At 40.5% G+C, this 27599-nt stretch overlaps 2 protein-coding genes and 2 pseudogenes across 2 annotated transcripts; 1 reads left to right on the plus strand and 3 right to left on the minus strand.

Annotated features, from left to right (window-relative positions):
* Nucleotides 1-2793: 2793 nt before the first annotated feature.
* On the minus strand, nt 2794-3554 carry LOC137772359 (olfactory receptor 51I1-like). The gene is given in 2 exon segments (XM_068556233.1): nt 2794-3353; nt 3356-3554. Coding segments are annotated over 2 exon segments (759 nt in total).
* A 10674-nt stretch (nt 3555-14228) lies between these two features.
* Nucleotides 14229-15523, plus strand: OR52D1 (olfactory receptor family 52 subfamily D member 1). Its single transcript, XM_068556092.1, is given in 2 exon segments — nt 14229-14270; nt 14453-15523. Coding segments are annotated over 2 exon segments (1113 nt in total).
* Nucleotides 15524-15743: 220 nt separating this feature from the next.
* On the minus strand, nt 15744-15826 carry LOC137772750 (U4 spliceosomal RNA; annotated as a pseudogene).
* A 4618-nt stretch (nt 15827-20444) lies between these two features.
* LOC137772217 (ubiquilin-1-like) lies at nt 20445-22913 on the minus strand (annotated as a pseudogene).
* Between the last annotated feature and the right edge of the window lie 4686 nt (nt 22914-27599).

The raw sequence follows: 27599 nt of genomic DNA on the forward strand, positions 1-27599 counted from the left end.
TAACCACCTGGACTTTTAATTGGCATCCTGAGATGAAGGGGTTGTTGGAACCTCCAATCTGTAGCCGGTTGGTTAGAAGCATGGGTGGTAACCTGGGCTGGCATTTGGAAGTGGAGGGTGGTCTCATGGGACTGAGACTTAAAACTGTGGGATCTGACGCTATCTCCAGGAGGATTGTGTCAGAATCGAGTTGAATTCTAGGACACTCGGCTGGTGTCCAAGAATTTCTCCCCACAAAGTGGAATTGGATCCCAGAACCCAAAATAAGTCTGAATGCTTTAGAACAAAACTTGAGAAAAAGCCTACAATAATGCTTTATTGGAGGATATAATCTGAAGGTAATGAAAATGAAGGAGAGGAAAGAAAAAACATGGAAAAAGGGAAGGCAAACACAAGGAGGTATATTACCAGGCTAGCAACAACTCTGCATAAAAATAAAACTTGTTGCTTGGTAATGAGGGATTTAATTGTTATTAAATAATTCATTCAGTATAATGCAAAATCATTTAGGCCAACTACAGAACTGAACGATTTTTTTACACTGTTTGGTCCCTTCTTAGCTAGTTCTTTTTCATGTTAGATATGTGTTTCTAACATGTTAGATCTGTACGATATATGGTTAAGCCTTGAACAATGTGGGATTTAAGGGCATCAACCACCATGCAGTTGAAAATCCATGTACAACTTTCCAGTCAGCTCTACATATCCTTGGTTCCCCATCCATGGATTCAACCACCCTGGATTGTGTAGTACTATTGTATGTATTTATTGAAAAGCATTCATGTATAAGTAGATCCATGCAATTCAAACCTGAGGTGTTCAAGGGTCAACTGCATATATTGTACAGGAGCAGAATTTGCCACCTCATAATACTTCTCTTTGGCATACTATTTTCTAAGGCATAGCAGACATGGGAGAAATTCTGAAAACCAAGTAGGAGTTACCCTTTTGTAAGAAACATTTACATTTATAAGGGAAATCTCCATTTGTAAACAGTGTCTCCCTAGCTGTACCAGGAAGAGGGGGATGACCAAATCTCTAGAAACTATTATCAATGCAGAGGCAATGACTTAAGTCCCCATAGCAACTACAACCACACCCTTGCTAACTGTGTTTTTCCTGGCAACCTCCCATATTTGACTCTCCCAACCCTCAAAGTCCTCTTTTGTCTTTAGCCGAGGATGGTATTTAAGGTGAGGGTTTTGGCCACTTCAAAGGGTAGCTTAGTTTTCCTGGTCTCTCCCATACATGTTATTAAACTTTCAGGGGATTTTTTTTTTCCTGTTAATCTGTCTCATATCAATTTAATTTTTAGACCAACCAGAAGAACCTAGAAGGGTAGAGGAAAATTTCTTCCTCCTTGATAATTGTAATGAGTCTTTCTACCCAGAGAGAGCAGAAGATGATGAAGCCAAAGCTAGATGGTGCATATTTCTTTGTTCAGTTCACAGAAATAACTCTTCCTGTTTAGCCTCACTTCCTATCTCATCTTTCCTGTATGCTATGACCACGTACCTCACCTGTCTCTGCTTGCCAGTGCCTTCAGCTTTCTGTAGAACTTCTCACCCTGCTGAGTAGAAGGATTCGTATAGGCTCCTACAGGTCCTCAGGGAAGGATGTATCTTCTTTGTTTACAGGATCCCAAGGGACAGAACAAGGAAGATTTGTGTGGCATGTACTGCTCTGGACCACATGTAGATAAGGGACAAAAAGAAGTGCACAGAGGTTCCAAGCTGACTTTCCAAAGAAAACCTGAGCAAAATCAAACCAAAAACAAAACAAAACCAACCAACCTAAAAAACAAAAAGCTTTGTGCAAATAGTTTCTCTAGAGATGCTTTTGACAGAGAATTTCTGGAATTCTTTTGAAAGGGAAAAATTATTGGGAGCAAATTCTCTTTATGAAGTATTCATCATATAAAACACTGAACCAGGAACTTTCCAGCAATATTCTCTATCATATACTGTGTCTTTTTTTTTTTTTTTTTTTTTTACCACTAATTGTAAATTTAAATAAACTTAGAGTTAGGGAAGTATAATGACAAAAGGTAACTCAGTTTACTTACTCTATAATAAAACAATACTAGTGTTTTTCTTTACAGAACAGTTTAAAAAAATTTTTATATCCTTCTCCCCAGTATAATCAGCAATCCTTTTTTTTAAGAAAGCACAAATATTGCATTTTTCTCCCTCAGGGGTTGTGAGTTAGGCAAATTTGGATTCAAAATATAATTTTGTGTGTATATATTTATAATTGTTATATCTTCTTCTTGGATTGATCCTTTGATTATTATATAGTGCCCTTCCTTATCTCTTGCAACAATTTTTATTTTAAAGTCCACTTGGTCTGATATGAGGATTGCTACTCCAGCTTTCTTTTGATTTCCATTTGCATGGAATATCTTTTTCCATCCCCTCACTTTCAGTCTGTATGTGTCTCTAGGTCTGAAGTGGGTCTCTTGTAGACAGCATATATACGGGTCTTTTTTTTGTATCCATTCAGCCAGTCTATGTCTTTTGTTTGGAGCATTTAATCCATTTACATTTAAGGTAATTATTTATATATATGTTCCTATTGCCATTTTCTTAATTGTTTTGGGTTCGTTTTTGTAAGTCTTTTTTCTTCCCTTCCTCTTTTGTTCTCTTCTCTTGTGGTTTGATGACCAGCTTTTGTGTTTGGGTTGCTTTTTCCTTTTTGTGTGTGTATCTGTTGTAAGTTTTTGGTTTGCATTTCCCATGAGGTTTTGATAAAGCAGTCTCTATATATACAAGGTGCTTTTAAGTTGCTGGTCTCTTAGAAGATGAGCACAGCACACATGTGTGACACACACATGCTGAGTGTCTTTAACCATTCCTGCCGGGATACAACGGTGAGTACAGAGCACAGTATGAGCACATAGGAGAGGAGAATGAGTGCAGAGTCCAGGCCAAAGGTAGAAATGACAATGAAGAGACCAAAAATATTATTGAGGGTAATGTCACTACAGGGAAGGAGGATCAGATCTGGATGCAGACAGTAGGCATGGGACAGTACATTGGCCTTGCAGAAGGGCAACCTCTTTAGAAGGAAAGGCAGTGGGAAAACCATGCAGAAGCTGCGGATGATGACAGGCAAGCCCATGCGTACAACACAGGTATCTGTGAGCATGATGGCATAGCGTGGTGGGTTACAGATGGCCACATAGCAGTCAAAGCTCATAATCAGCAGGACCCCAGACTCCATGAAAGAGAAGAGGTGGATAAAAAACATTTGAGCCATGCAAGAACCAAAGCTGATCTTCCTTAAGTGAAAGCAAAATGTGGCTAACACAGTGGGCAGTGTGGAGAAAGACACACCTAGATCATTAACTGAGACAGGGACAGGAAGTAGTACATAGGCTAATGCAAGCTATGCTCTTCCTTGACAATGAAAAGGATAAGGGCATTGACCACAATGGAAACAATGTAGAGGGTACCAAAGAGCAAAAACATCCAGTGTTGGAAGGTCTCCAGCCCTGAGAGCCCTGTCAGGGTGAAAGTTGGCAACTCTGAGCTGTTGTGGGGATTATGTCTCATGCTGGGACAAATGCTTAGATTGTAGGACCACTATCCTGTAGAGAAGACAGACGGAGAGTTAATTCATGACATAGGCCTAATATTTTAAGACTCTCCTATGCCATCCAGCCCTTCACTTTATAGCATTAATCAGTTTGGCTCACCAAATCACCCATCCTTGCCTCTTATTGTCCCCATGATTTCTGGAATTGTCTGAGATTTTTCAGTTTATCCAGCTGGCTAAACAGGTCACATTGCCTTCCTCTGTACCTGTGCCTGTCGCCATGGTGCTCTTTCTCACATTCACAGCTATGAACTTGTTATCAATCTACAGGCATCACTTTGTTCAAGACCTAAGACAAAATTCTATTGATGACCACTTCCTTGACTATTCTGCCCTCTTCCTGAGCATTCCACTTGTTTGTCAAGCCATAAAATTTTCCTCTTTCCACTCTCTTGCTCTACTGAACATTGACTACCTTATCATGACTCCCTGGCTTTCTTACTCCTATATAGTCTCCCGGTTCTTCCTCCCATTCATCCAGACAGAAAGATATCCATCCACAGAGATAACCTTCCAGTCATTCACCAAGATGCACTAGACCCCCATATTTCCACCCATCTTTTCATTCTTCTATCCATTTATCTTGTGGCATTACTTTTCTCCATGAATAACTTAATTTACTGAAAGTCTTTTCTAAATAATTTCCTTCAGAACTGAATAGCACCTAGCTCCTGAAAGCCACAGGGTTAATAATCAGTTCTCTATACCGTGGAATTGGCTCTTATCTGTGTTCTCCATCTCTTTGAATAATACTATCATTATGCCTGAGATTGAGACTCAAAATCCAAACATCACATTGACTCTTTCTTTCCTTTTCCTACTACATTAACGGGGCAACAACCAGTGTAAATACTGACTCCTAAGTGACTCTGCCTGCAGCTTTTTCCATTTCCTTCCACTTACAGTCTCACATTCAGATCCAAGAAGTCTCAGTTTTATACCATAATAATGCCCTCCTCATGAATCCTATACCTCTATTTCATTTTCTAACCTGGAATAGGACTGATATTTTCAAAGGGCAAATCTGAAAATGGCACTGTTCTGATTAGAAACCTTGAATGCCCCCTCATTACCAAAGCGTCAAATCCAAACTCATGAGCCTAGAGTTAAAGGCCCTCTGTGGTCAGTACTAAATCGATATTTCTGGTCTCAATTCTCAAAATTTCCTTACTTGTACCTCACATACCCAGATTGGTTTATTTGCTGTTATTCAAACATGAACTACAGCTCCCCAGCTCCCAGAGTTGCCCAGAACACGTGAACACATCCATTCAGTCCATCTTCCGGGGCCCAGGATCAATGATGCCCTCTCTCCTCCATGAAAATTTGGTCATTGCCAGTGGAGGTAACTTCTCTTCTCCCCCACCACTCTCATAGCTATAGGTTCGCATCTCCTTTCGTGCCCGTTTCTCTTCCTGTTCTGCATTATAGCTTCCTATTATGCAGCTATAATAATTCCTACTAAATCATGAATCTTATCTTCCCTCCTGACTCACCAGCTCCAAGAACTCAGCTCTGACTCTTATTCGTTGTTCTAGTCCCTTCTGTGCTCAGTGCAAGGCCTAGCACAGGAGATGCACTCAATAAGTCACTGATCCCCTTCTGGGTTTTGATTCTCTCTGTTGTAAATTGGAGAGGCTAAGGAACTTTGCTAATGAGGTTGTAAAGATACAAATGTAAGCTCTTATGAAAACTCTTAGGACCAAATACTTTGCAACACTGAGTTCTAAACCTGCTTTAAACCCTCACCTCCAGCCTTTCATCTGCCTTTGTTCCTCCATCTGCATTAGGACTCCTCTATCTTTTCTTCTCAGGATGCATTTTTTTCTCCATTCCAGATTCATAGAATCTCTTTGTTTTCCCTATCTGCAAGCTGTTTCTAAATGTTTCTGTTTGCCTCTGCATGCAATATACAAACACCGTTGATTTGGAGGGGTTTTTTAGTAAAACTTGGGTCTTTCCAAGTCACTTCCAAAGCAGCCAGTGTCTTTTTACAGACCGCTTCCATACCAGTTTATTCTGAGAAAAGTGGGGGGAGCGGGGGGGGGGGGGGTGGGGGCGGTGCTTACTTATACCAAGATATCTACATTCAAACTGCAGCCTGATGAGTATCCCTGCTGAGAAAGTAATGTCTGAAGCAGAAAGCATGGTAGCATTTCAGAGAATAAGAGCAACAAATAGAAAATATAGAACCAGGAAGATGATAAATGTGAAAACATGTAGGGAAAAAAAAAAACTGACTCCAATTAGGGACAGCCTTTCCTTCTTCAGTTTGTCATATTATAACACTCAGGATTTCTAAGCTGGGTCAGAGTGCCTTGGGGCCGGAGTTTGGAGTGTCTGATACTCCACTCTACCCACCTGAGAGAGCTCTGTGCAAGGAAGGTGCAGAGAGAGCAAGAGCAGTATGGGGGCCCCAGCATGCCCTGCCCATAGCCCCCAGTTACCTCTGCCAACTCCCTAGGCTTAACAATATAAGGTTGCATCTGGGAAGCCCCTTGAGTATTTATCAGCTCAGGAGCTCACGGACTGCTGGGAATATGGGGCATCTACAGTGTTCTGCCCTCTCTGACCTAGTAGTTCATTGCCCATGGAGATATGTAGGAGTAGAAATGATCAGACTGGAAGGGACATGCGAGGATATTGTATCTAGCCCCTCGCTTTATAGAAGAGGTCATTAGAGCCTGGAAAGGAAAAGAGACCTCTCAACTTTATACAGCTCGTTAGTGGCAGACTATCTAAACCTAGGTCTTCTAGCTTAGTTTATGCCCTTTCCACTGTATAACTATGATCAATATCGACAAGAAATGCTGTGTCCTATAAAGAGTGCTTATGACCCATATAAATTAAGCATTTGGATTTGCTAGAACATGTGAGATTCTCACCTGGATTATCCTTGAAATTGATCCCAGCACGATAAGCACTGATACACTGTGGCTGACCACACACACAGCATAATTATAGGTCAAATTATAAAAGTATTTGCCCTGATTAAGAAAGTGTTAGTGTACACTGGTGCCTTCTTCACAAATGTTTATTGGACACCTACTAGGGAGACAACATAGGTAATGAGGATTAGCTGATAAGCTTTTGAGCTTGATGGACCTGAGCTTGAGTCCACTTGCCTTGAGAAAGTTTCTAACCCACATACAGCCTCACTTCTTTACCTTTAAAATAGGTTATAATTATACTTCAATCATAGAATGATTGGGATGACTAAGCAATAGAAGTCAGGCAAAGGCAGTTAGCCTATTTGTTGCCATATAGCACTTAATAGATGGATATGTTTAAATCCCAAACATTAGGTCCTGAAAGTAAAACAATGGGGAGTGGATATTAACCTAAGTGTACAACACAATAAGAATAAATTCTTGAATAGCTTAAACAACTCAGTTCTAGGATAATACTAGCAGATATAGCTGGAAGGAATAGTGATTAGTAGCAGGAGATGCATACTTGAACCAGATCAGGGAGGGCAGTAAAGAAGTTGGGGTCAGAAAGAATCTCTCAGATACCTAATATTTGTCTGAGATTAACCAGGCTGAAAATGCAGTAGCTTTTCAAGAATCCCACTCATACATAAGTCAGACCAAAGGACTTAGTGCATCACCTAATATACTCCTAGATCTTCTCATAGTCACACTAATTGTCATGGGAAAAGGTCAGGAAGTCACCCAAGCCCTGATCAACAAGCATGGATTTATCTGAATTCTCTATTGTTCCTTTTTTATAAGTCTTTTTTTTTTAATTTTCTCAAATGAAAAAAGATACTATCTTTTCATTTATGACAAGGTCACAATCCCTACCTTAAACATCTATGGTGTAAGGTGTATGTTTACAAAAGTAACTATAAATCAAGTCATTCATTCAGTATTAAACACAAATGTATCCATGGGAATGTATAGATGAATAAAAATAACAATCCATCGTCTAGTTTGGGAGACTCCTAAGGAGACACTTATAATAGCTCAGTGAATGCAATGATAATAGATACAAGGAGGATTTAGGGCAGAACAAAGGAAGGGAATTTGCAACATTCTAGAGCAGTCAGAGGAGACGTTCGGGTGCATGTAATATCTCTCCTGATTCTCAAAGAATGAGCAAATATTATTAAAATGAATGCAGTAGGAAGAATGCTCCTCCCAAAGAGGTCCATGTTTGGAACTTATGTACATGTGCATTTCATGGCAAGAGGGACTTTGAAGATTATTATTAGAATTATGAGCCTTAAAGATTTTTTTTTTCCTTTTGGATTATCCAGGTGGACTCAGTTTACTCACATGCGCCCTTAAAAGCACAGAACTTTCTCAGGCTGGAATCAGAAATATGCGGCAGAAGGAGAAGTCAGAGAGAGACTCAGAGCATGAGAAACACTCAACCCACAATTAGTGGAGGGAACTAAGTGAAAACGATGGGAAATAATGTGGACAGCCTTTAGGAGCAAATACTAGTCCCCGGCTATTAGTCGGCAAGGGAAATGAAACTTCAGTCTTACATTCACAAGGAACTGAATTCAACCAACAACTTAAATGAGCTTCGAAGCAGATTCTTTCCCAGAGCCTTCAGTAAGAAACCCAGCCTTGCAGTGAACTTGATTTTAGCTTTCAGAGACCTTAAACATTTAGGGTTTCAGGATTTCTGACCTACAGAAATATGAGATAAGAAATTTTTGTTGTTTTAAGCTGCTAAATTTGCGATAGTTTGTTAGAGAAGCAATAGAAAAGAATACAGTGAGCCTCAGGCAGAAGGGAGTGGACGGGGAGAGAACAAAGAAGGGTTATTTCTGGCAGATGTGAAAACATGAACACAGGTATGAGCGCTTAAAAGGAAACACTGAAGGAGGAGAATGGGTGCAGAACATGTGTAGAATTGTGTAGCTATGTATTCAAAAGGGCAAAATGTCAAATAACCCCACACAGGACCCAGATCCAATCCAGTAATACCTCCTACGCCCTATACTCCAATCTTGTGGGTCCAGGAGGCTCTCCACATACTAGCACCGATGTGGAAAATGTCTTCTCTTTCTGTTGCATAAAGTAAATATCCTGGCATTTGCTTCCAGCAGCTCAGACAGACACACAGACTAGATGGACCCTGGACCCAATTCCAACCCATAAAAGATGGGTGACCCTAATCTTGTTTAACGAGACTAGGTGTAATTCATCTTATAGTTCTAAAAGAATGGAATATTAAACCAATAAGGCTACATGAACAGTGGAAGTTGAATCACAGGAAGATGTTAAAGAAGCCAAGAGCTCAGATCAGATGTATCTGATGACCTGGATAACCAGAGCCCTGTGATCGTGAGAGTATTGCTGTAATTACGGTTCTCGTCAGTGAACTAGGGACAGAGTCTGAGCTTTTTCTCCATATTGGCAAGTTACAGATCCAGGCAGAGCCATGAACTTCCTATTTAATGGGCTGAATAGAAGAAGACTGTTGCCAGCAATCATCTGCTGATCCTCTTTCAGAGTGGGCAGATTTCTAAGGTCAAGGGAAGGATACTGAATATCTTAATTTATAGAATGTGATGTGGAAGATATTAGCCCAGAAGTTTCCAGACAGCTTTTCACAGGTACATAAATGAGCCAAATTGTTGCTTCCAAGTCCTTCAGATTTAAAGAAGCAAGAAAAAATACTGGCACTGAAAGTGTATTGTCCACTTATTATGGCAGTAACTTCACTGTAAGTCATATTTGTAACAGAGCCAAAATCATTAAACAGCAACATTCTTTCAAAAAATATTTATTTAAGCACCTATTAAAGGTCAGGCACAGTATGAGCACTCTATTTAAATTGATATGGGTATTTAAAGTCTGAGCAATATAAAAATGTAAGGTACATTTATAGCATGTTTGAAAATTTCAAGTACAATTTATTTTTTATTTACTCTGGTCAGATCTATAATGCATACTGTATTTAGATAATAAACAATATACAATCTTCATGCAAAATTATTCTTTCATAAAATTATGATCTATTTTAGAGTAAAACATTTTAGTATGTGTTAATTCACTGAAGTATAGAGATGGTTGAGATGCAAATATATGCAAATATAATCATTTATTAACTCATTCCTCAACTACTTTGCATGTCTTGTATATTTCAAGCCCTATGTTAGAGACTGAAGGATACAAAGATAAATAAGACAGGGTCCCTGCTCATGAGTTGCTTACAATCTAGTTAAGGAGACAAACTCCCCAAACTAACTGATATGATTAAAGTACATTCCAAGTACAGTGGAGACAGAAAGCAGGCATGGAACAGTTCTACTCAGGGCTCAAGAAAATCTTAGACAAAATATTTCTATAGACTATGGCTGATGCACATGATTTTTTTATTATTATTTTGGCTGCACTGGGTCTTCATTGTGGTGTGCGGGTTTCTTTAGTTGCGGTGCATGGGCTCTCTAGTTGCAGCTACGTGGTATTTTGAAGCAAAACATTAAATTTTACATTGGTTCTTGCTGAATAAAAATAGTAAGTAAATAAACTGTGTGTATTATTATAAAATTTTTAGAACAGTTCATTTTATGTGCTCCTTAAAATAAACATATGAGGTAGATGAATGAGAGATGTCATTTTACAGATGAGGAAATTAAGACTGAGTTTAGTCCGCTTACTCAAGAAGTCACCTCTTTGGATGGGTTAAGTAACCTTTCTGTGGTAAAGATTTCACAATATATATGTGTAGCAAATCATCACATTGTACACTTTGAACTTATACAATGTTATAAGTCAATTATATCTCAATAAACCTGGGAGAATAAAAGAATATGGGAAAAAATATGTCACCTTTAATTTGCATTTCTCTCTATAAAGGAAATTATGGAGCACAGAGGGGGAGGAAATGTTTCCTGATATGAGATTCTGATTTAAGGAAATTCATTATTAGTTCATATATTCATCTATTAATTTGTTCACTCATGATTTCCTTCTCTTATTCATTCATTATTATTTATTCATTCATTTTTTCATTTATTCTTTCATACTGCTCTCACATCATTAGACACTATCTGAATGAAGGGCCTATATTAGGTCCCAGATCCAGGGCTTGCTTTACCTGTAGTGTCATATAAATAAATAGGTCCCAGGCAGTTGAACTTTTAAATTTCAATGATTACACAAGTCTATGATTTATTTTTTAAATTTTGTTATTAATATATAATCCACATACCATAAAATTCAGTTTTAAGTGTTCAATCCAGTGCTTTTTAGTATATTTGAAAAGTTGTGCAACTGTCACCAATATCTAATTCCAGAACATTTTTATCACACTCAAAAAAATTTCCATTACCATTAGCAGTCCCTCTCCATTCTCATTTACCCCAGCCCCTGGCAAGAACTAATTTACTTTCTGTTTTCGTGGACTTGCCTATGCTAAAAATTTCATTTAAATGTAATAATAAAATATGTGGCTTTGTAGTGTCTGGCTTATTTCACTTAGCATAATGTTTTCAAAGTTCATTATATATCAGTACTTCTTTTCTGATACAATAGTCCATTGTATGTATATACCTTATTTTGTTTGTTTATTAACCAGTTGATGGCTATTTGTACTGTTCTCATTTTTTGACTATTAGAAATAATGCTTCTTTAAATATTTTTATACAAGCTTTTGTGTGAAAATTGGCTTTTAGTTCTTACAGTATATACCTAGTAGTAAAATTTCTGAGTCGCTGGTATCTCTATGTATAACTGTTTGAAGAAAAGCCAAACTGTTGTCCAAAGTGGTTTTACCAGTTTACATTTCCACCAGCAACGTATGAAGAATCCAATTTCTCCACATCTTTGTTAACACTTGCTATTTTCTGTTTTTGTTTTTTACTGTGTTTTTGTTTATAGCCCTCCTAATGCGTGGAGTGATATCTCATAATGGTTTTGATTTGTATTTCCCAAATGACTAATGAAGTTGAACACCTTTTTTTGTGCTTATTCGCTATTTGTATATCTCTTTTTGCAGAAATTTCTGTTCAAATCATTTATCCATTTTTAATTGATTTGTCTTTTTGTTGTTGAGTTGTAAGAGTTCTTCATATATTTTGCATATAAAATTCTTATCAGATACATGATTTGCAAACATTTTCTTCCATTCTGTGGGTTGTCTTTACTTTCTTGACACTGTCCTTAGAAGTGCAAATAGTTTATTTTTTGTAAAGTCCAATTTACCTGTTTTCTTCCTTGGTCACTTGTGCTTTTGGTGTGTCATATCATAAAACCATTGTCTAATACAGGCACACAAAGATTTACACCTAAGTTTTTTTTTCTAAAGATGTTGTAGATTTGTCTTACATTTAGATGTTTGATCAATTTTGAGTTAATTTTTGTATATAGTTTGAGACAAGGGTTCAATTTCAGTCTTTTGCATGTGTGTATCCAATTATCCCTGCTTCTATCAAATCCCTAGGGCAAGCCCCTTGGGTTTTCATACCTGAGAGTCACAGAGAGTTAACAAATAACTGCACTTACCAAGCCCATTGACCTAAGGAGGCTGGAACCCAGAGCTAAGATGAAGAGGCTCACTGAGCACATAAAATTGAGAACAGATCAGACATTTCAGATTATACACTCAGACCCCATCATCCTCTAAATCACACACACACACAGTCTGCACGAAATAACAACTTTCATATCTCTAAAAAAAAAAAATTATATTCAGGTACAATGCACCTGCACAAACCTCCACACACTCGCCCACGTAGCCTCACACTCATATAGGATACCCGTCACAGAGCTCCAACCTCAGCGTGCTCCACTTGTGAATGCATGTCATCGCACAGCTTTGTCCTCGAAATTGAAAATACTGTGTTCAGAGAAAGAACTCAGAGTTCAATGACTGAAGTCTAGGTCTTAGAGGGAGACCTCAAAAACTTAGCCACTGTAGTGATCCAGAAACAAACCTGAGTGAGACAAATTTGGGATTATTCCCCCATCCCACCCAGAGCGGTGCCCCAGCACAATGTCTTTTTTTCTATGATTTTCCCTGGAAAGCAATCTTGCTTACACATATCTTTGTGGTCCTCACATCCACAGATGCTCACAGAGTAGCAGCTTCCTTACAATAACCATTTGAAATCTTCCTTTGTGGGCAAGAATAGGCGGGGTAAAGAGAGGAAGAGAAGATGTAGTGACTCTGGCTCTCTTGTGTGGTACACAAGCTTCTTTCCTTTAGTGGCTGGGGCCATCTGTGAAAGTTTCCAAGCAAATAAGAGGGGCTTTCCGCTTTTATCTGTCTCTTTGGAGTCCAAATAATGAGTAATTATTGCAGCAATAGATATTAGGGTGCCTTGAAAGAAAAAGATGGGAATTAAAGAATTGGCTATATAAGTGGACAGTTCAGTGAGGGAAAAACACCAAACTTTGAATCAGGAGATCTGAGACCTAATTTCAGTTCTGACAGTAACATGCTTTGTGATCTGGGTTACATCAGTTCATTTCTCTGAACTTGGATTTCATTTTGCTAAGGCAGATGTACAACAATTACTGTACTCCACATCACTCCAATATATGGCTATGGGACCAAGAGCTTGTAAAAATGGGGAGAACATTATTTTTGATGTCCAAACTTATTACTACTGTATACTTTACTCTTTCTCACCCACAAAATAGTAAGCCAGGTGTTTCCATTTCCAATTTATAAATAAGAAAATTGACTCTCAAAAAGGTTGTGGGACTTACTCAATGCTAAATAGTGAATAGGTAGAAAAGCTGAAACAAGGATTCCAGAATTGCTGCTTTTTATAAATTGAGACTTGCCAGAGAAGGGAAAGGATTTTCTCAAGGTCATGTAACACTCTTGTGACAGACTCAGAACTAAAGTTCAAAATTCTAGGCATCCTACAAAGGATTCTTTTAGGTATAAAATGTTGCTGAGGGAAGATGTATATAATACTAGCTTTCTACAACAAAAATGTATTCACTCTTCCAGGATGTCTACTGTTGGTGAACTCTAAGACTCTCTACTGCCTCCCTCAACCTGCCTCTATCAGCACTTGACATTCTGATCTGGCCATTACGTGCAACCATTATACTGGTGGGAATGTAGGATTTTGAGCTGGCTTTGCCATAGTTAGGAGTGCTGTCTCCCCAGCTAGCATGTCTACTGCATCTCTTGCTTTCTTCCATTGTACCCACATGTGTACTCAAAATACTGGAGATATTCAGTTACGGGGTATTTGAGTATACTCAGACTGCCTAGCCTCTTTATAGGCACTTCAGGTTAAACATAAAAATAAGCCATTTGGTGTATATTTGGGCAGTTACCGTACAAACACAGATTACGTAAACAAAACATTATGGCATTAAAGCAAGAAGTCAATGCTATGTTACTAAGAGTTATCAGGATTGAGTCTTATGGTGAATATTGATCAAACTGTCTACGTACAGACATATGTTGTGTGGAGGTTGCAATTGGATAAAGACACAGTCTCAGCTCAATAAGATTTTGGAAAATAGTGGATGAGAGAAAAATAAAGACTACTAACAAACTAGGTTAGAGAGGAAAGGCCTCTGGAAGGCAGAGACATTTGCCCAGATGTTTATAAACTAGAGAGAAAGAAAATAAAGGGGAAAAGGTTCCTTCGGCAAAGGGAATACTATAAAATTTTAAAAAGAGGCACAAACTTTCCCTAGATGTACATGGACAAAAGACAAGTAAATGATGTGCAGAATGTGGTGGGAAATAAGTGTAGAAGGGTTAGACAGGGCAAATGCTTAAATTCGTAGCTTGGTGTTTGGGATATGGAACTCAAAACATGATTGATGAGTATAGGAATTAGCTGATGGAAAATGGATTATATGTGATCGAACGTTTTAAGATTCTTAAACAAGTTAATAACAATAAATATTTTTCTTAGCCTAAAAAAGACGATTTAACAGAACGGTCATCATTTTATGTGAATGAACCAGATCTCACATGTTACAGGACAGGTGTACCATCATCCCTTGGACAGAACCCTTTATTTGCCAAGCAGAATGCTTCCAACATCAATGATGACAGTCTCCCAGCCACTCTCTTCCTGACAGGGATCCCAGGGCTGTAGTGTGCCCACATCTGGATCGCCATCTCCTTTCATACCTTGTATCTGGTAGCACTGGCTAGGAATGTCACCCTCATCCTAGTCATAGTGACAGACAGTGCCCTTCACGCACCCATGTAACTCTTCCTTTGCCTCCTCTCACTCACTGACCTGGCTCTCAGCTCCACCACTGTGCCCAAGACGCTGGCCATTTTGTGTTTCTAAGCTGGTGAGATTTCCTTTGGTGGTTGCCTGGCCCAGATGTTTTGTGTCCATTCTATCTATACTCTAGAGTCCTCAGTTCTTCTTGCCATGGCCTTCGATCAATATGTAGCTATCTGCAACCAACTGAGATACACAACCATCCTCAATCACACTGTCATAGGCAGAATCGGCCTTGTGGGTATATTCTGGAGTACAGATGTTGTCTCCCCCTTCATCTTCTTGCTGAGGCGACTCCCATATTGTGATCACTATGTCATGGCACACACATACTGTGAGCACATGGGCATTGCTTGACTGACCTGTGCCAACGTCACTGTCAATATTGTCTGTGGGCTGACTGCGGCCCTTCTGGCCATGGGTCTGGATTCTATTCTCATTTCTGTCTCCTGTGGCTTTATCCTCCATGCCGTCTTTCGTCTTCCATCCCATGATGCTCAGCACAAGGATCTGAGTACCTGTGGTTCCCATCTTGGGGTCATCCTGGTCTTCTACATCCCTGCCTTCTTCTCTTTCCTCACCCACTGTTTTGTCCAACACCGAGTCCCCAAGCATGTGCACATCCTTCTGGCTAATCTCTATGTGCTGGTGCCTCCTTTGCTGAATCCGATCATCTATGGGACTAGGACCAAGGAGATTCGAAGTCAACTTCCAAGACTACTTCACTTGGGGAAAATTTCAATATGAATTATGAGCAGAGGTCAGAAATGAGAAAAATAAGTATGTATGGTAGCTATCTGGACGAATTTTCATGGTCAGAGACCTCTGATATGAGAGGAATGTGTTTACATGGGAGGAAACACTGGAAGGTTAAGGAAAGGTCAGATGAACTGGAGATATCAATAATCACATTGAACATACCTTATTTCTGAGGCTCCTTAACAGACCAGAAAGATGATAATATTTTTACTTTTGGAAAAAGTTTTCAATGAGCAATAACCATGCCTTGGATAAACCTCATTAGCTGTGATACTGCTACTGCACCCAACTCCTAATATTTTTATTTTTGCCTCAAAAGAGTGTATGGCTTACTTAAAACCAAGTCAGTTCTTGTTCTTGAAAGATGTCTGCATGTCATGGTGAGAACTCTCTTCTGTGAGTCCAAGTAGAAAAGGACAAGAACATTTGAAGTACGTTTAATCTTCATCCAAGACTTTGGACAGTGATTGAAAACACAAGGTCTAAAGTTAGAGTATCTGACATATACACAATGGAATATTACTCAGTCATAAAAAAGAATGAAATAATGCCATTTGCAGCAATGGACCTAGAGATCATCATACTAAGTGAAGTAAGTCAGACAGAGAAGGAGAAATATCATATGATATCGCTTATATGCAGAATCTAAAAAAAAAAAGATGTAAGTGAACTTATTTACAAAACAGAAACAGACTCACAGACCTAGAGAACGGACTTATGGTTATCAGAGGGGAAGGGTGGGGGGAAGCGATAGACAGGGAGTTTGCGATTGACATGTACACACTGTTATATTTAAAATAGATAACCAACAAGGACCTACTGTATAGTACAGGGAACTCTGCTCAATATTCTATAATAATCTAGATGGGAAAAGAATTCGAAAAAAAATTTTTTTTAAAATTTTTTTAAACAATAAATAATAAATTCTTCAAAGGTGAAAGAAATGCATGTGCAAAACACTTTGCTGCACACCTGAAATATTGTAAATCAATCATACTTCAATTTAAAAATGCATGTGCGCACAGGAAAAAGAAAATAAAATTAAAAAATCAAGTCAGAGTACCTGGGTTTGAATCCTGGCTCCTCCACTTATTAATTTTGGGGCCTTTGAGCATGTCACTGTATCTCTCTATGCCTCAGTTTGGCCAACTGTTAAATGGAGGATAATTTAATATCTAACTCAATGTTGTGGTGAGGAATAAATGAATCAATGAATGTAGAAAATTTAAGACAGGACCTAACATGTAAAATGATCACTAAATAAATATGAGAAAGTTATGCAATCTCTCTAAACATTGTTAGCCAAGTTGAAACATATTTAGGACTGTTTTATATTATATCACTTCACAGGTTTATTGTGATAATTATATTATGTAACAACTTTAAAATATTTAGACAGTGCTTGGGATATGAATAGCGCTCGTTAAAACTATTTTCTCCAAAATCAGCAGCCCAGTGGAAGGGGAACTGGATGCTTTTGACTTTACTCCAACCCAAGAAATTGAATGAATTGTATAAGGTATATCCTCTTCAGTGACAGTGATCTGGGGATTCATCCCTGTCCTCTTCTCTTGTCCAACATGGCACAGCCCTTATACACTTTTTTAATATAAAGAGTCAAGTTGGAAGATATCTGACTAGACATTATTCTCCACATAGAGCAGAGAGAAGTAGATATCAGGGAGATGGACACATCTTAGTGCTTTAGTCACTACACTTTTATTCTTGGATTATACCCTTTCACTTCTATACCTGCATACTTTTAAATGAGTTCAGCATATATCTATTTCTTGTTCCTCCGCTCCCTTGTGCCGCTGACCAACTCCAGCCCACTGCAGCATCCCTTTGACATTTCTGTCCGTCTATGCTCAACCCTGGGTCTTGTTCCCAGTGCCTCTTCTGAAACAGTTACTCCACAGACCACCAACTGTGATCCACTGATTCCACCTTCCTTAAGATTCCACACTCTGGGCAGAACTTTAAGCCTTTCCACCTCCCTGATGTAAATTCACGCCTTTCCTGATGGCCCTAGAGATTATCATACTAATTGAAGAAAGTCAGGCAGAGAAAGACCAGTATCATGTGATATCACTTATATGTGGAATCTAAAAAATGATAATGATACCAATGAACTTATTTACAAAACAGAAACAGACTCACAGACTTTGAAAACAAACGTATGGTTACGAAAGGGGAAAGGTGGGGGAGAGCAATAAATTAGGAGTTTGGGATTAGTATATACACACTACTAGATATAAACGGATAATCAACAAGGACCTACTGTATAGCACAGGGAACTCTACTCAATATTCTGTAATAACCTGTATGGGAAAAGAATCTGAAAAAGAGTGCATATATGTATATGTATAACTGAATCGCTTTGCTGTACACCTGAAACTAACACAGCATTGTAAATCAACTATATTCCAATATAGAATAAAAATTAAATTAAAATTAATTAATAAAATAAAATAAATTCAAGTCTTTCCAATCTGACCAGATCTTGTTCCCTTAATGGTCACTCTGAGTCCCACACTCTCATCTTCTGACCCTCTGTGCAGTGCACAGAATGAGGATGCTAGAATCAGGAAAACCAGCTTAGAATTTCAACCACACATGTGTGGGAAGTCAACCCCTAGGGGCCTGTTCCTCTAGCTGTAAAATGAAAATAATATTCCATATCTTTCAGGAATTTCAAAGGAATAGCTACACTCTCTCAAAAGTGAATGGCTCCTCGTGCTTACAGAGTGGTTGCTAGTGTTGTTATTATTCCCTAACTCTCTGGGTTTATCTCAAGTACTTTACCATGGAAGAAATTCCAAGGAGTAACTTCTGAATTTCTCATTTTTTGACTCCAGTGAAAGCTAACACTGACATTTAAGGCCTTACTTCTATTATATCGAGCAAAATAGTCAAGAATTTTAGTTTCATTTCCTGTAAGGAAAACTGAAAAGTCATTTTATCATAATTTGTGATTGCCATTTCTCTTTACATTTCTGTGTGTGAATGGATGTCTGTGTGCTAGCTGTATGCCTGCAATTGAAATTGTGTATGATTTTGTGATACACATCTACAACTGGCAGACATCCAATCAATAGTTGCTATCGAGTACAGATCATTTATCTCTGTGCCTCTAACTTTCATTATGTCTGACTGAAAATTTATGCATAGGGCTATCAGGTTTATTTTCTACAGTATTATAATGGTAGGACTGTGTGATAACGTCCATGTGATCTAGTCTGACTTTAGTTTATGATTCTACTATATGTCTCAGTGATACAGTAATACACAATTTTCATTGCGTATTATTCTGTGGATTGATGTATGTATATGTGAGCATTGTGAGATTCAATCCACCCATTCTGCCCAGCATCTTTCCTCCTTCCCTAAACCTTTAATCCCATTCCAACACTGGTATTACAGAAAAGAATTGTTTTAGCAGAAACATTCCACCCAAACCTCTTCTTCAATTTTGGCTTTTCCAGGAGCATTTCACCTCCCTTTATCCTGCCTAAAGAGATAATATGAGATGCAAGAACCACACAGTTGCTAATAGCTTGGCACAGGGATCTAGCTGTGACCTATACTCTGGGCTGATGTCCTGTGGATATAGCACAGGACTGTTCTCCATAGTTTCCTATTGCTGACCAAACTTCAGTTTGCACATACCACAGATAACAGACAGATGGAGGATTCTGCAGCCCTGGCTGCAAACTCTACTCTTTAAAGTTTTTTTTAGGAATTTTCTTGGCTCTCTTATCATTCTAAAGCTAGAATGCAATAGATCCTAGACGGGGAATATAATTTGTAGAAACCAGTAGCTGCTATCAGACTGAAGGTAGTAGGGGCCAGCTCCCAGGAAGACTACTAACCTTATTGTTAAGGTCTGTTACTCCACTGAGTTGTTTGGCCACTGGAGCCTGCATGATGGAGAAAGGTGAAGCATTCTTCTAGGATCCCAGAATACTGCCCTGTGCATCACCCTGACTCCTTCCCCAGGAATCTAACTCAGCACTGAGACCAAACTTGTATCACCAATCTCAGAAATACAGACCAATACCCTGGTGGTTACAGGAAAATTAAGAGTAAATTGTGTACCAGGCTCACGACTGGGAAGTGAGTTCCCAGAGATGTTTTATCCACAGTCCCTGACCTCCACAACCTTCAGGTCTCTTGGCTCATGGGGCATCACAACACCACTAAGTCAGAGTGCCTGTCTCAGAGACATCAGTCCTCCCCAGCACCCAGCAAGCAAGAGATTCAGCTATTTCTCAGGCCAGGCTCAATGGACCCCTGAGGCTGGCTCTGAATTTTAATCCCTGTTTTCCTCCAAAGTAATTCTTCCAGTAGTCCCCCCTTCTCTTACCAGCTTTTATCTTGCTATATTGTTATCTAGAGCCACTGGTCCCCTGGGGCATGTTCCATCCACCTACACTATGAGTCACCTCCCTGAATTAGAGGTTTACAGAAGAGAATGGGTGGATTAAGAATGTATTATAAAGCAGAAACTAACACACCATTGTAAAACAATTATACTCCAATAAAGATGTTAAAAAAAAAAAAAAAAAGAATGTATTAATGACTTTCACCAGGACACAGGAACCACAGAATTTAGAGTAGGAATGGGGGTGAGGGGAAAGATGCTGGGCTATATTTGGACATGCTGAGGCAGAGTTTCCTCTGGGACACCCGACCAAAAGTCTAGCAGATTGTGGAAAGTACAAGTAGACTCAGAGATTTAGGAACCACAAGCACAGAAGTAAGAGCCGGAGCCAAGAAAATAGCCAAACTCTTTGAAGGATGAATAGAGAAAGAATCGGCATAACATAGTCTTAGGAAGCACCACTTTATTATAAGAGAATGGATAAGAAAATATATTAAAAGAGGCAACTTAAAGAAGGTGAGTATATCAAATTCTGTAGAAAAATTTGGGAAGATTAGGAAGGAGCAGCAGTTCTGAGAAAGCCTCTGCTCTGTACTGGGGACAAGTCTCTGACTGCACAGGATTGTTAAACATGACCCCTGGAAAGGGAGACACTGAAGACATTCAGAGACAAAAGGAAAGATGAGGTTCTGTACCTGATAAGGCAGCAGAATCAAACGTTTTGCAATATAAAGGAAAGAAGCCTGCATAGGCGAGAGGATGGAGTTTCAGAAGCAGTGGAGGTTGACCTTCTAAGATCAGGATCCTGGCATAGGCAGGTAGCAAAGGAGAAACCCTAACTGAAAGGGAAGTTAAACACCTTTTCTGCAACATCAAGAGATTGGACCTCAAGCCACAGAAACAAGGTCAAAAAGTGGGTGGCTTTCAGAGCCCATGAAGAAATTCATGCGTTCCCGGGGGAGCAAAAGCCAGGATCCCTTCAGTCACCCTGGAGTTGTAATAGGGTGGCTTGTGGTGATGTTAGTAATGTTGGTGGGGAACTGGGTTGTCCATTGAGCAGGCGTAGAGATAGTGAAAAGAATTCAGGATTTCCCCACCTCATGTTCAAATTTGGAAAATAGTCTGAGACTAGCATTATGAGAACAGGTGAAGCCCAGACCCAAGACCATATAATATGATCAATCCCTCCCCCCAAACAACAATTTGGGCCCACCTGCCCCCAAATTGACAGCACACATAAGATCCAAGCAATCTTTTTAAATGTAAAACAGGTTTGGGCAGTGAGGGGAGGCTCTACAAGTGTGCGCGTGATCTGAACAGGAGGAATTCCCAAAATAAGCCCCTCCCCGCCCTCCCCTTCTCTTTCCTTTGCCTCCCTCCTCTCCATGGGGTGGTGCATTGTGGGCATCTGCTGGAGGGACCTGGGCCTCCAGTATTCCCAGCAGCCTCTCAATGGCAACATGGATATCTCCACCTGTGGCCACGAGGGCCTAAAGATTGACATCATGATTAGCAAAACCCATGGCCTTCAGATGCTCCAGTTCCTGCTGGTAGCGGCCTTCAGTGAGGGGGGATGAGGACATTGAGGACTGGGTAGACCGGGCGCAGGCATTGGCCAGAGCGTGGAGGAGCTGAAGAACGGCCCAGGTGGGTTGCACAGGGTCTGCTCTGTGACCCTGTCCTCCAGCCCTAGTTTCAGAAGCTCCTTTAGCCTCATGTGGTCTGCTTGGATCCTATAAACAAGGTCCCAACCCAGGTACCTCCCTGGACAATATCCGCAGGCCCTTTTCTATCTGTATTAATGCCTGCAGTGCCCATGGGTTGGTGAGTATGGGAAGGAGGGGCATATGATGTCGCAGGGGGCTGCCTGTTGCCAGCTGGCGGAGCAGAGCTGGATTCTGCTGCAGGACGTGTAAGGCTTTACGCAAGGCAGAGGGTGACGGTCTCAGCCGACCAACCGGCTGGAGCGGCTTTCCCTATGGGCTGCTGGCTCTCCTGGGAGGAAAGACCCTGGCCTGAGTGTAAGTCTGACAGTCCAGTCCTGCACCCTGAATTAGCCTGGTTTGAAACCACGCGCCGGGACTGGACAACTACGGCTGCACTGACTTCCTGTGCCAACGGCCTGGCAGGTGCAAAGGCTGCGGGGACTGTGGTGGCGGTGTTAGTACTGCGGTGGGGATTGGCCCCCGCTCTGCAAGGCTCTGAACCTGGGCTGTGGCCTTTGGAGGCAACCCAAGGGGCCAGAGTGGAGAGCCTGAGGTGCTGGATATCAGAGCAGACCGGACGTGTAGCATCGGCACCGCCTGGCACTGCCTCAAGCCTTCCAGCTCCCGCTTGTCCGCGTGAAGTGGCTCCTGTTACTGGGCCGGGTTCTGCAAGTTTTCCAGAGCCTTAAGAGCTGGCTCGGGTTTCTGTACTGGTCTTGAGGATTCAGGAACACGGCTGGCATTGGCTGATTTCTCACTTGCCTTGAACCACAGGGTCTTCCAAGAACTGGCCCCCTCCCCCCACCCCCCACGGACTCGGGGGCAGCCAACAGGAGTTGAGTTAGCTGGCCAGGGAAGTCAGCTAGTTCAGGAGAGCGCTGGGCCAGCCGGCCCGCCTGGCTAGCATCCTAGCACTCTCCAAGGTGGATGGTTCCGAACGATGGGTGCAGTGGCCGGCAGGGCCTGGCAGAGTGCTGGGACCGGGCAGTGTTCCTTTCACACAGGTCCTCACCACCAGGTGGACCGTAGTGCCATCAAGGATGCCTCGCCGGCTCAGTATGTCTTGATCCTGAAGGATCTTTCCGGAGAAGATGAGCACCAGTCCGTCAGTGTCACAGTGAAGGCGTTTGGAGATCTGTTTCTTAAAGTGGCGGATGCTGCTATTTTCTGCCAGCAGAAATTCCTGGCAGTCTTGTGGTGTCTTGACAGACACTCTGATGATGTGTGATGATGGCTCCCGACCAGACACCAGCCAGCTGTCCCCTGCTTCTTCCCTAGCCCGTGCCATATTTCCTCAAAAGCAGAATTCAGGGCCCCCTGAGGATCTGAAGAAGCCCAGATGTAGCACTGAGCACACCTGAGTGCAGGGACCAGTAGGTGTCCCGTGATGTCCTCTCACCCAAGTCCTGTGGACCCCACCTCCCAGTGTAGCCCTGAAGCCACCTGTCTCCCATGGGGTGGCAGCTGCCCTTCTCCAGAGCCAGCCTTCGGGGGATGTCAGTGATGAGGTCACAGTTGAGAGGTAGACATGAATGGGGGAAGGGCAGTGGTCTCTACCACCTGCCTGAAGTTGGCTTTCTTTACCATTTGATTTAAGTAACAGTAGAAAAAAAATTTAAATGTTCCTGTCTAAAAACACGTTTCGCACCAACCTATTTCACTGTTGAAAATCATACCACTTGAGTTTGATAGGTGAATATAGCTCAGCAGAAAATGTACTAGTCTAAGAACTAGCTTAGGAAGTGCTAATTCTAGTCACCTATCTTCTACTAAATTACTGTATACCATCCATGGCCCAGTCAGGCCTCAAGTTGCTATTTCTATATGAATGGAATCAAGATATGTATAATTAGTCCACCAGCCTCACTGGGGTCTTGAGGTAGCTTGCATCTCAGGCTCACCAGGCTGGGTAACCCAGCTACATGGTTCTAAGAAAGACAGCATCGTGGTCTCTGAGAATTTGGAAACAAAGTTGCTCCTAGAGAGATAAACTATCATCTCAAGTCCCAGAGGGTCAGACCTAAGACAAGAGAAATTAATGAGAAAGTAAGGTTTGACTTTTAAGTCTTTCTGACTTAATTATTTGATTTGAGGTATATTTGAGGAGGAGAATTGTCACTTGGGAGGGGACATATTTCAGCTGTAAAAGCAGATAATAGTGACTCTCTAAGGCACTGTTTTGACTCCACCAAGCAAGTGAGCCCCAAGAGTAATGTCTAATCCCTGAAACAATTATATTTTTAACTGTGAAGATGGATACATCAGGCTGTCTTAGGCTTTTTCCATTATATACTTGACCATTTTTTCTGATTCTAGAATTTCAAAGGACTACAAAGGTAGGATTTGGTTGCTTAGAATGCCAGGAGATTCTGTTAGATGTGGGCAACGTGAACACCTAGATCCTTCTACAACCACATTGTTTATGATATATTAATATGTAGTCTTAAACTTCAGTTAGTTTGAATGAGTGTTCTCCATGTCCAACCCATATCAAGACCCTGATAAGTTGTCATTTCTGAGTTCAAAAGACTTTTTCAGTCCCAGTAAATTTCACAGAGTGATCCTCATGGCTGGCTGGCAGCCAGCAGCCTAGTGGGCCTCTCCTGGTAATGTCCAGGCCTCAGGACAACTTCTGTTATACAAATATCAGTAACAAACCCAATTCCCATTGGGGATTCCATTTGGATTGCCCTCAGCAGAATCAGATATTCAAATTAACGTTTCTGGCTTTTCCTTAGCTAGTATAGCTATTACATTAATGTGTAGCAGAGGTTGAAGAACATTCCAGGTAACAATTGTCTGGAATCACCTTTGCATATCTCATAGTTCCAGGAAGTTTTTTTCCCTCACAGTCTTTGAGGTGAACCATCCTTCATCTTCTCTCCTACAGGCTCTATTGTCAGTGTCTAAATGTCTCCTGCCCAAGTTGATGACCTTTCCTAGTCCATTTACAGGCTTGTGTCTCAAGTAGGGGTCCTGGCCACACAGCCCATTGAGTTCTTCGTCATAAGGACCACACTTTATTCTTCCTGAGGAGCTGGCATCATTTGACTATTTTTATATGGTACATACATTTCTTTTTTTTCTCATATTTTGTATTTTATTTTTTTAATTGGAGTATAGTTGCTTTACAATGTTGTGTTAGTTTCTGCTGTACAGCAAAGTGAATCAGATATACGTATACATATATCCCCTCTTTTTTGGATTTCCTTCCCATTTAGGTCACCAGAGATCACTGAGAAGAGTTCCCTGTGCTATACAGCAGGTTCTCATTAGTTATCTATTTTATACATAGTACTGTATATATGTCAATCCCAATCTCCCAATTTGTCGCACCCCCTCCTTCCCCCCTTGGTAACCATAAGTTTGTTCTCTACATCTGTGACTCTATTTCTGCTTTGCAAATAAGTTCATCTGTACCATTTTTCTAGATTCCATATATAAGTGATATTACACGATATTTGTTTTTCTCTTTCTGACTTACTTCACTCTGTATGACACTCTCTAGGTCCATCCACATCTCTGCAAATGGCACTATTTCGTTCCTTTTATGGCTGAGTAATATTCCATAGTATATATGTAGCACATCTTCTTTATCCATTCCTCTGTTGATGGTGTACATATATTTCTTTTAAATTTATAAAATAAAATAAAACAATCAATTTACTATTTATTTAATCAATTTAAAATTTACTGTTAAGAAAAAAAGGGAGCTTGGAGTCTTTAGGGCCAAATAGCCCTTCTTTAAATCTCACAGTCACAATTTCATGACCTTTGACAAGTCTTTTACCCTTTTTAAGCCTACTTTTTATCATGTATAATATGGTAGTTTTCCACAGACTTGTTTTCAAGATTCAAGGAGATAATGTTTATAAAGTGCAACCCACAGTACCTGGCACAGAGCAGATACTTGTTAAATACTGAGTATTATGTCTTTTGGTTTGGGATTTCAAAGGTGAGGAAGGCAATTCACATGGAGATGGAAAGGCAAATGTTAGGTAAATAAATGTTTTCTTGGCAGTGCTGAGACAATGGGACACAGGGTTTTGATCAAATAGGACTTGCTAAGCTCCCCCCAGTTTACCACACCTAGTTCATATTATAATTTAGTTATTTATGCTGATAGTTCTTCTTCCTGGAAAAGGCCCTTTATCTAAATTATTTTGGGCAATTGAGGAGGAGATAACAAGAAAAACTTCCTGAGTCTTATGTCTCTTAAAAATAATCAGCCTAAATTAATCCTCATGTTAAAGAGACACATTTTGGGGTGGCAAATTTTGTTCTCTTATAGGACGAACCTGGAGCTGGCGTATATTAGAACCCTTTGCTGCCATGATAAGGGGAATAATACATAGCCATGAACGGACTCTTGACTTTCTCTCCACAAACCTGATTCTCTCAGTCTCCCCCACATCAATTAACTTTACACCCAAGACAGTTAATGTCAGAACAGAATCTCAGACTTGCCATTTCCTCGAGTTCTCTGCTCTTCTAATAAAATGATCATTCATCCAAACACAGGAATCACCCTCAATTCCTCTCCTTTCACATCTAAGTTATCAGCAAGTACTAGAGGCTTACTCTTCAAAGTATATCCTGAATCTGATCACCTCCATACTTTCAATACTGCAATTGCCTCCTCGCTGGTTTCCCTACTTCCTTTCTTGGTCCACTTTTGACTAATTTCCACAGTGTGTTTTGTGCTGGTCTCAGTCTATCCATCACCAACGTTGTGGCTGGACCTGGCCTTGTGGTTCTTATTATGATTGCAAGACGCCCTCAGTGATAACCATCAGGGAACTTTGAAAGAGACAAGGTTTCTTACTTACAGGTCCTGGAAGTCACATAGCACGCCCTCAGTGATAACCATCAGGGAACTTTGAAAGACACAAGGTTTCTTTCTTACAGGTCTTGGAAGTTACATAGCACACTTGGGGCCACATGGCAATGTCGTGGGTAGAGGGAGAACAAAAGGGTCTGGGGTTCTTCTTTTATTAGGGTCAAGGGTGGGCACCTAGGATTTTACGGGTTCACTCTTTATTGGTGGATTTAAAACTTAAGAACAAGAATTTAAATTGTGAGAAGAGAAAAAAATAAGTGACTCAAATAGTTATGGAAATCAACCGTAACCTCTAAAGCAAAGGAAATATCAGAGGGGGGGTGCACCCTGACTCTTTATGTAGTCCTGTGGCTAGCAATGTGTTTTTGGGGAGATAGCCATCTTTCAAGCGGATGTCTCTTTGATTTGGATGCCTGGGCAACCAAAGCCCCAGTTAGGCTCTTGCAGTACAAAAAAAGAAAAAGAAAAAAACTGTCCGGGCTGACACTACAAGTAGCCAATGTGATCTTTTAAAAATATATTATGGATCAATTAACCTCAACTCTTTACCCAAAACCACCAAAGATTTTCCTATTACATTTGAATTAAATCTAAATGCCTTCCCAAGACTAAAATGCCCTAATAATTTGGCCCGTGCCTGACTCCATGACCCCACCCCTTGAGCACCCTGCTTCAGTCACAGCAGCCTTCTTGTATTCCTGCTTCTGCCTGCTTTTTAATTGATGTCCCCATTGCCTGGGAACTCTTGCTTTGGCTAACTCACATCTCTGCTTAAATGCTCTCTTGAGTGATGGTCTCCCTGATAAGACTCCAAAACAGTTCACTGTCGATTTTCCTCTTTAGCCTGTGTTTTTTCTTAGCTTCTCCTATTGCTTGAAATTATATTGATTACTTGGTGACTGTCCCCTCTCTATTGGCTTCGTGAAGGCAAGGCTTTGTGATCTAGAACACCTCCTATCTCTGGGACATAGGACAGGACCTGGCATAGAGAGGGTGTTCAATTAATATTAGCTGAATAAATAAATGGATCTTTCATTCCTCCCTTTTCTTAAGCTTGCACACCCCATCTTATCAGAAAGTTTTATAAATTCAGTCTCCAAACCATGTTTTCAGTTGTCCAGTTCCCGTCATCTG

The sequence above is a fragment of the Eschrichtius robustus genome, chromosome 11 (genome assembly GCF_028021215.1).
Source record: "Eschrichtius robustus isolate mEscRob2 chromosome 11, mEscRob2.pri, whole genome shotgun sequence".
Classification (NCBI taxonomy): domain Eukaryota; kingdom Metazoa; phylum Chordata; class Mammalia; order Artiodactyla; family Eschrichtiidae; genus Eschrichtius; species Eschrichtius robustus.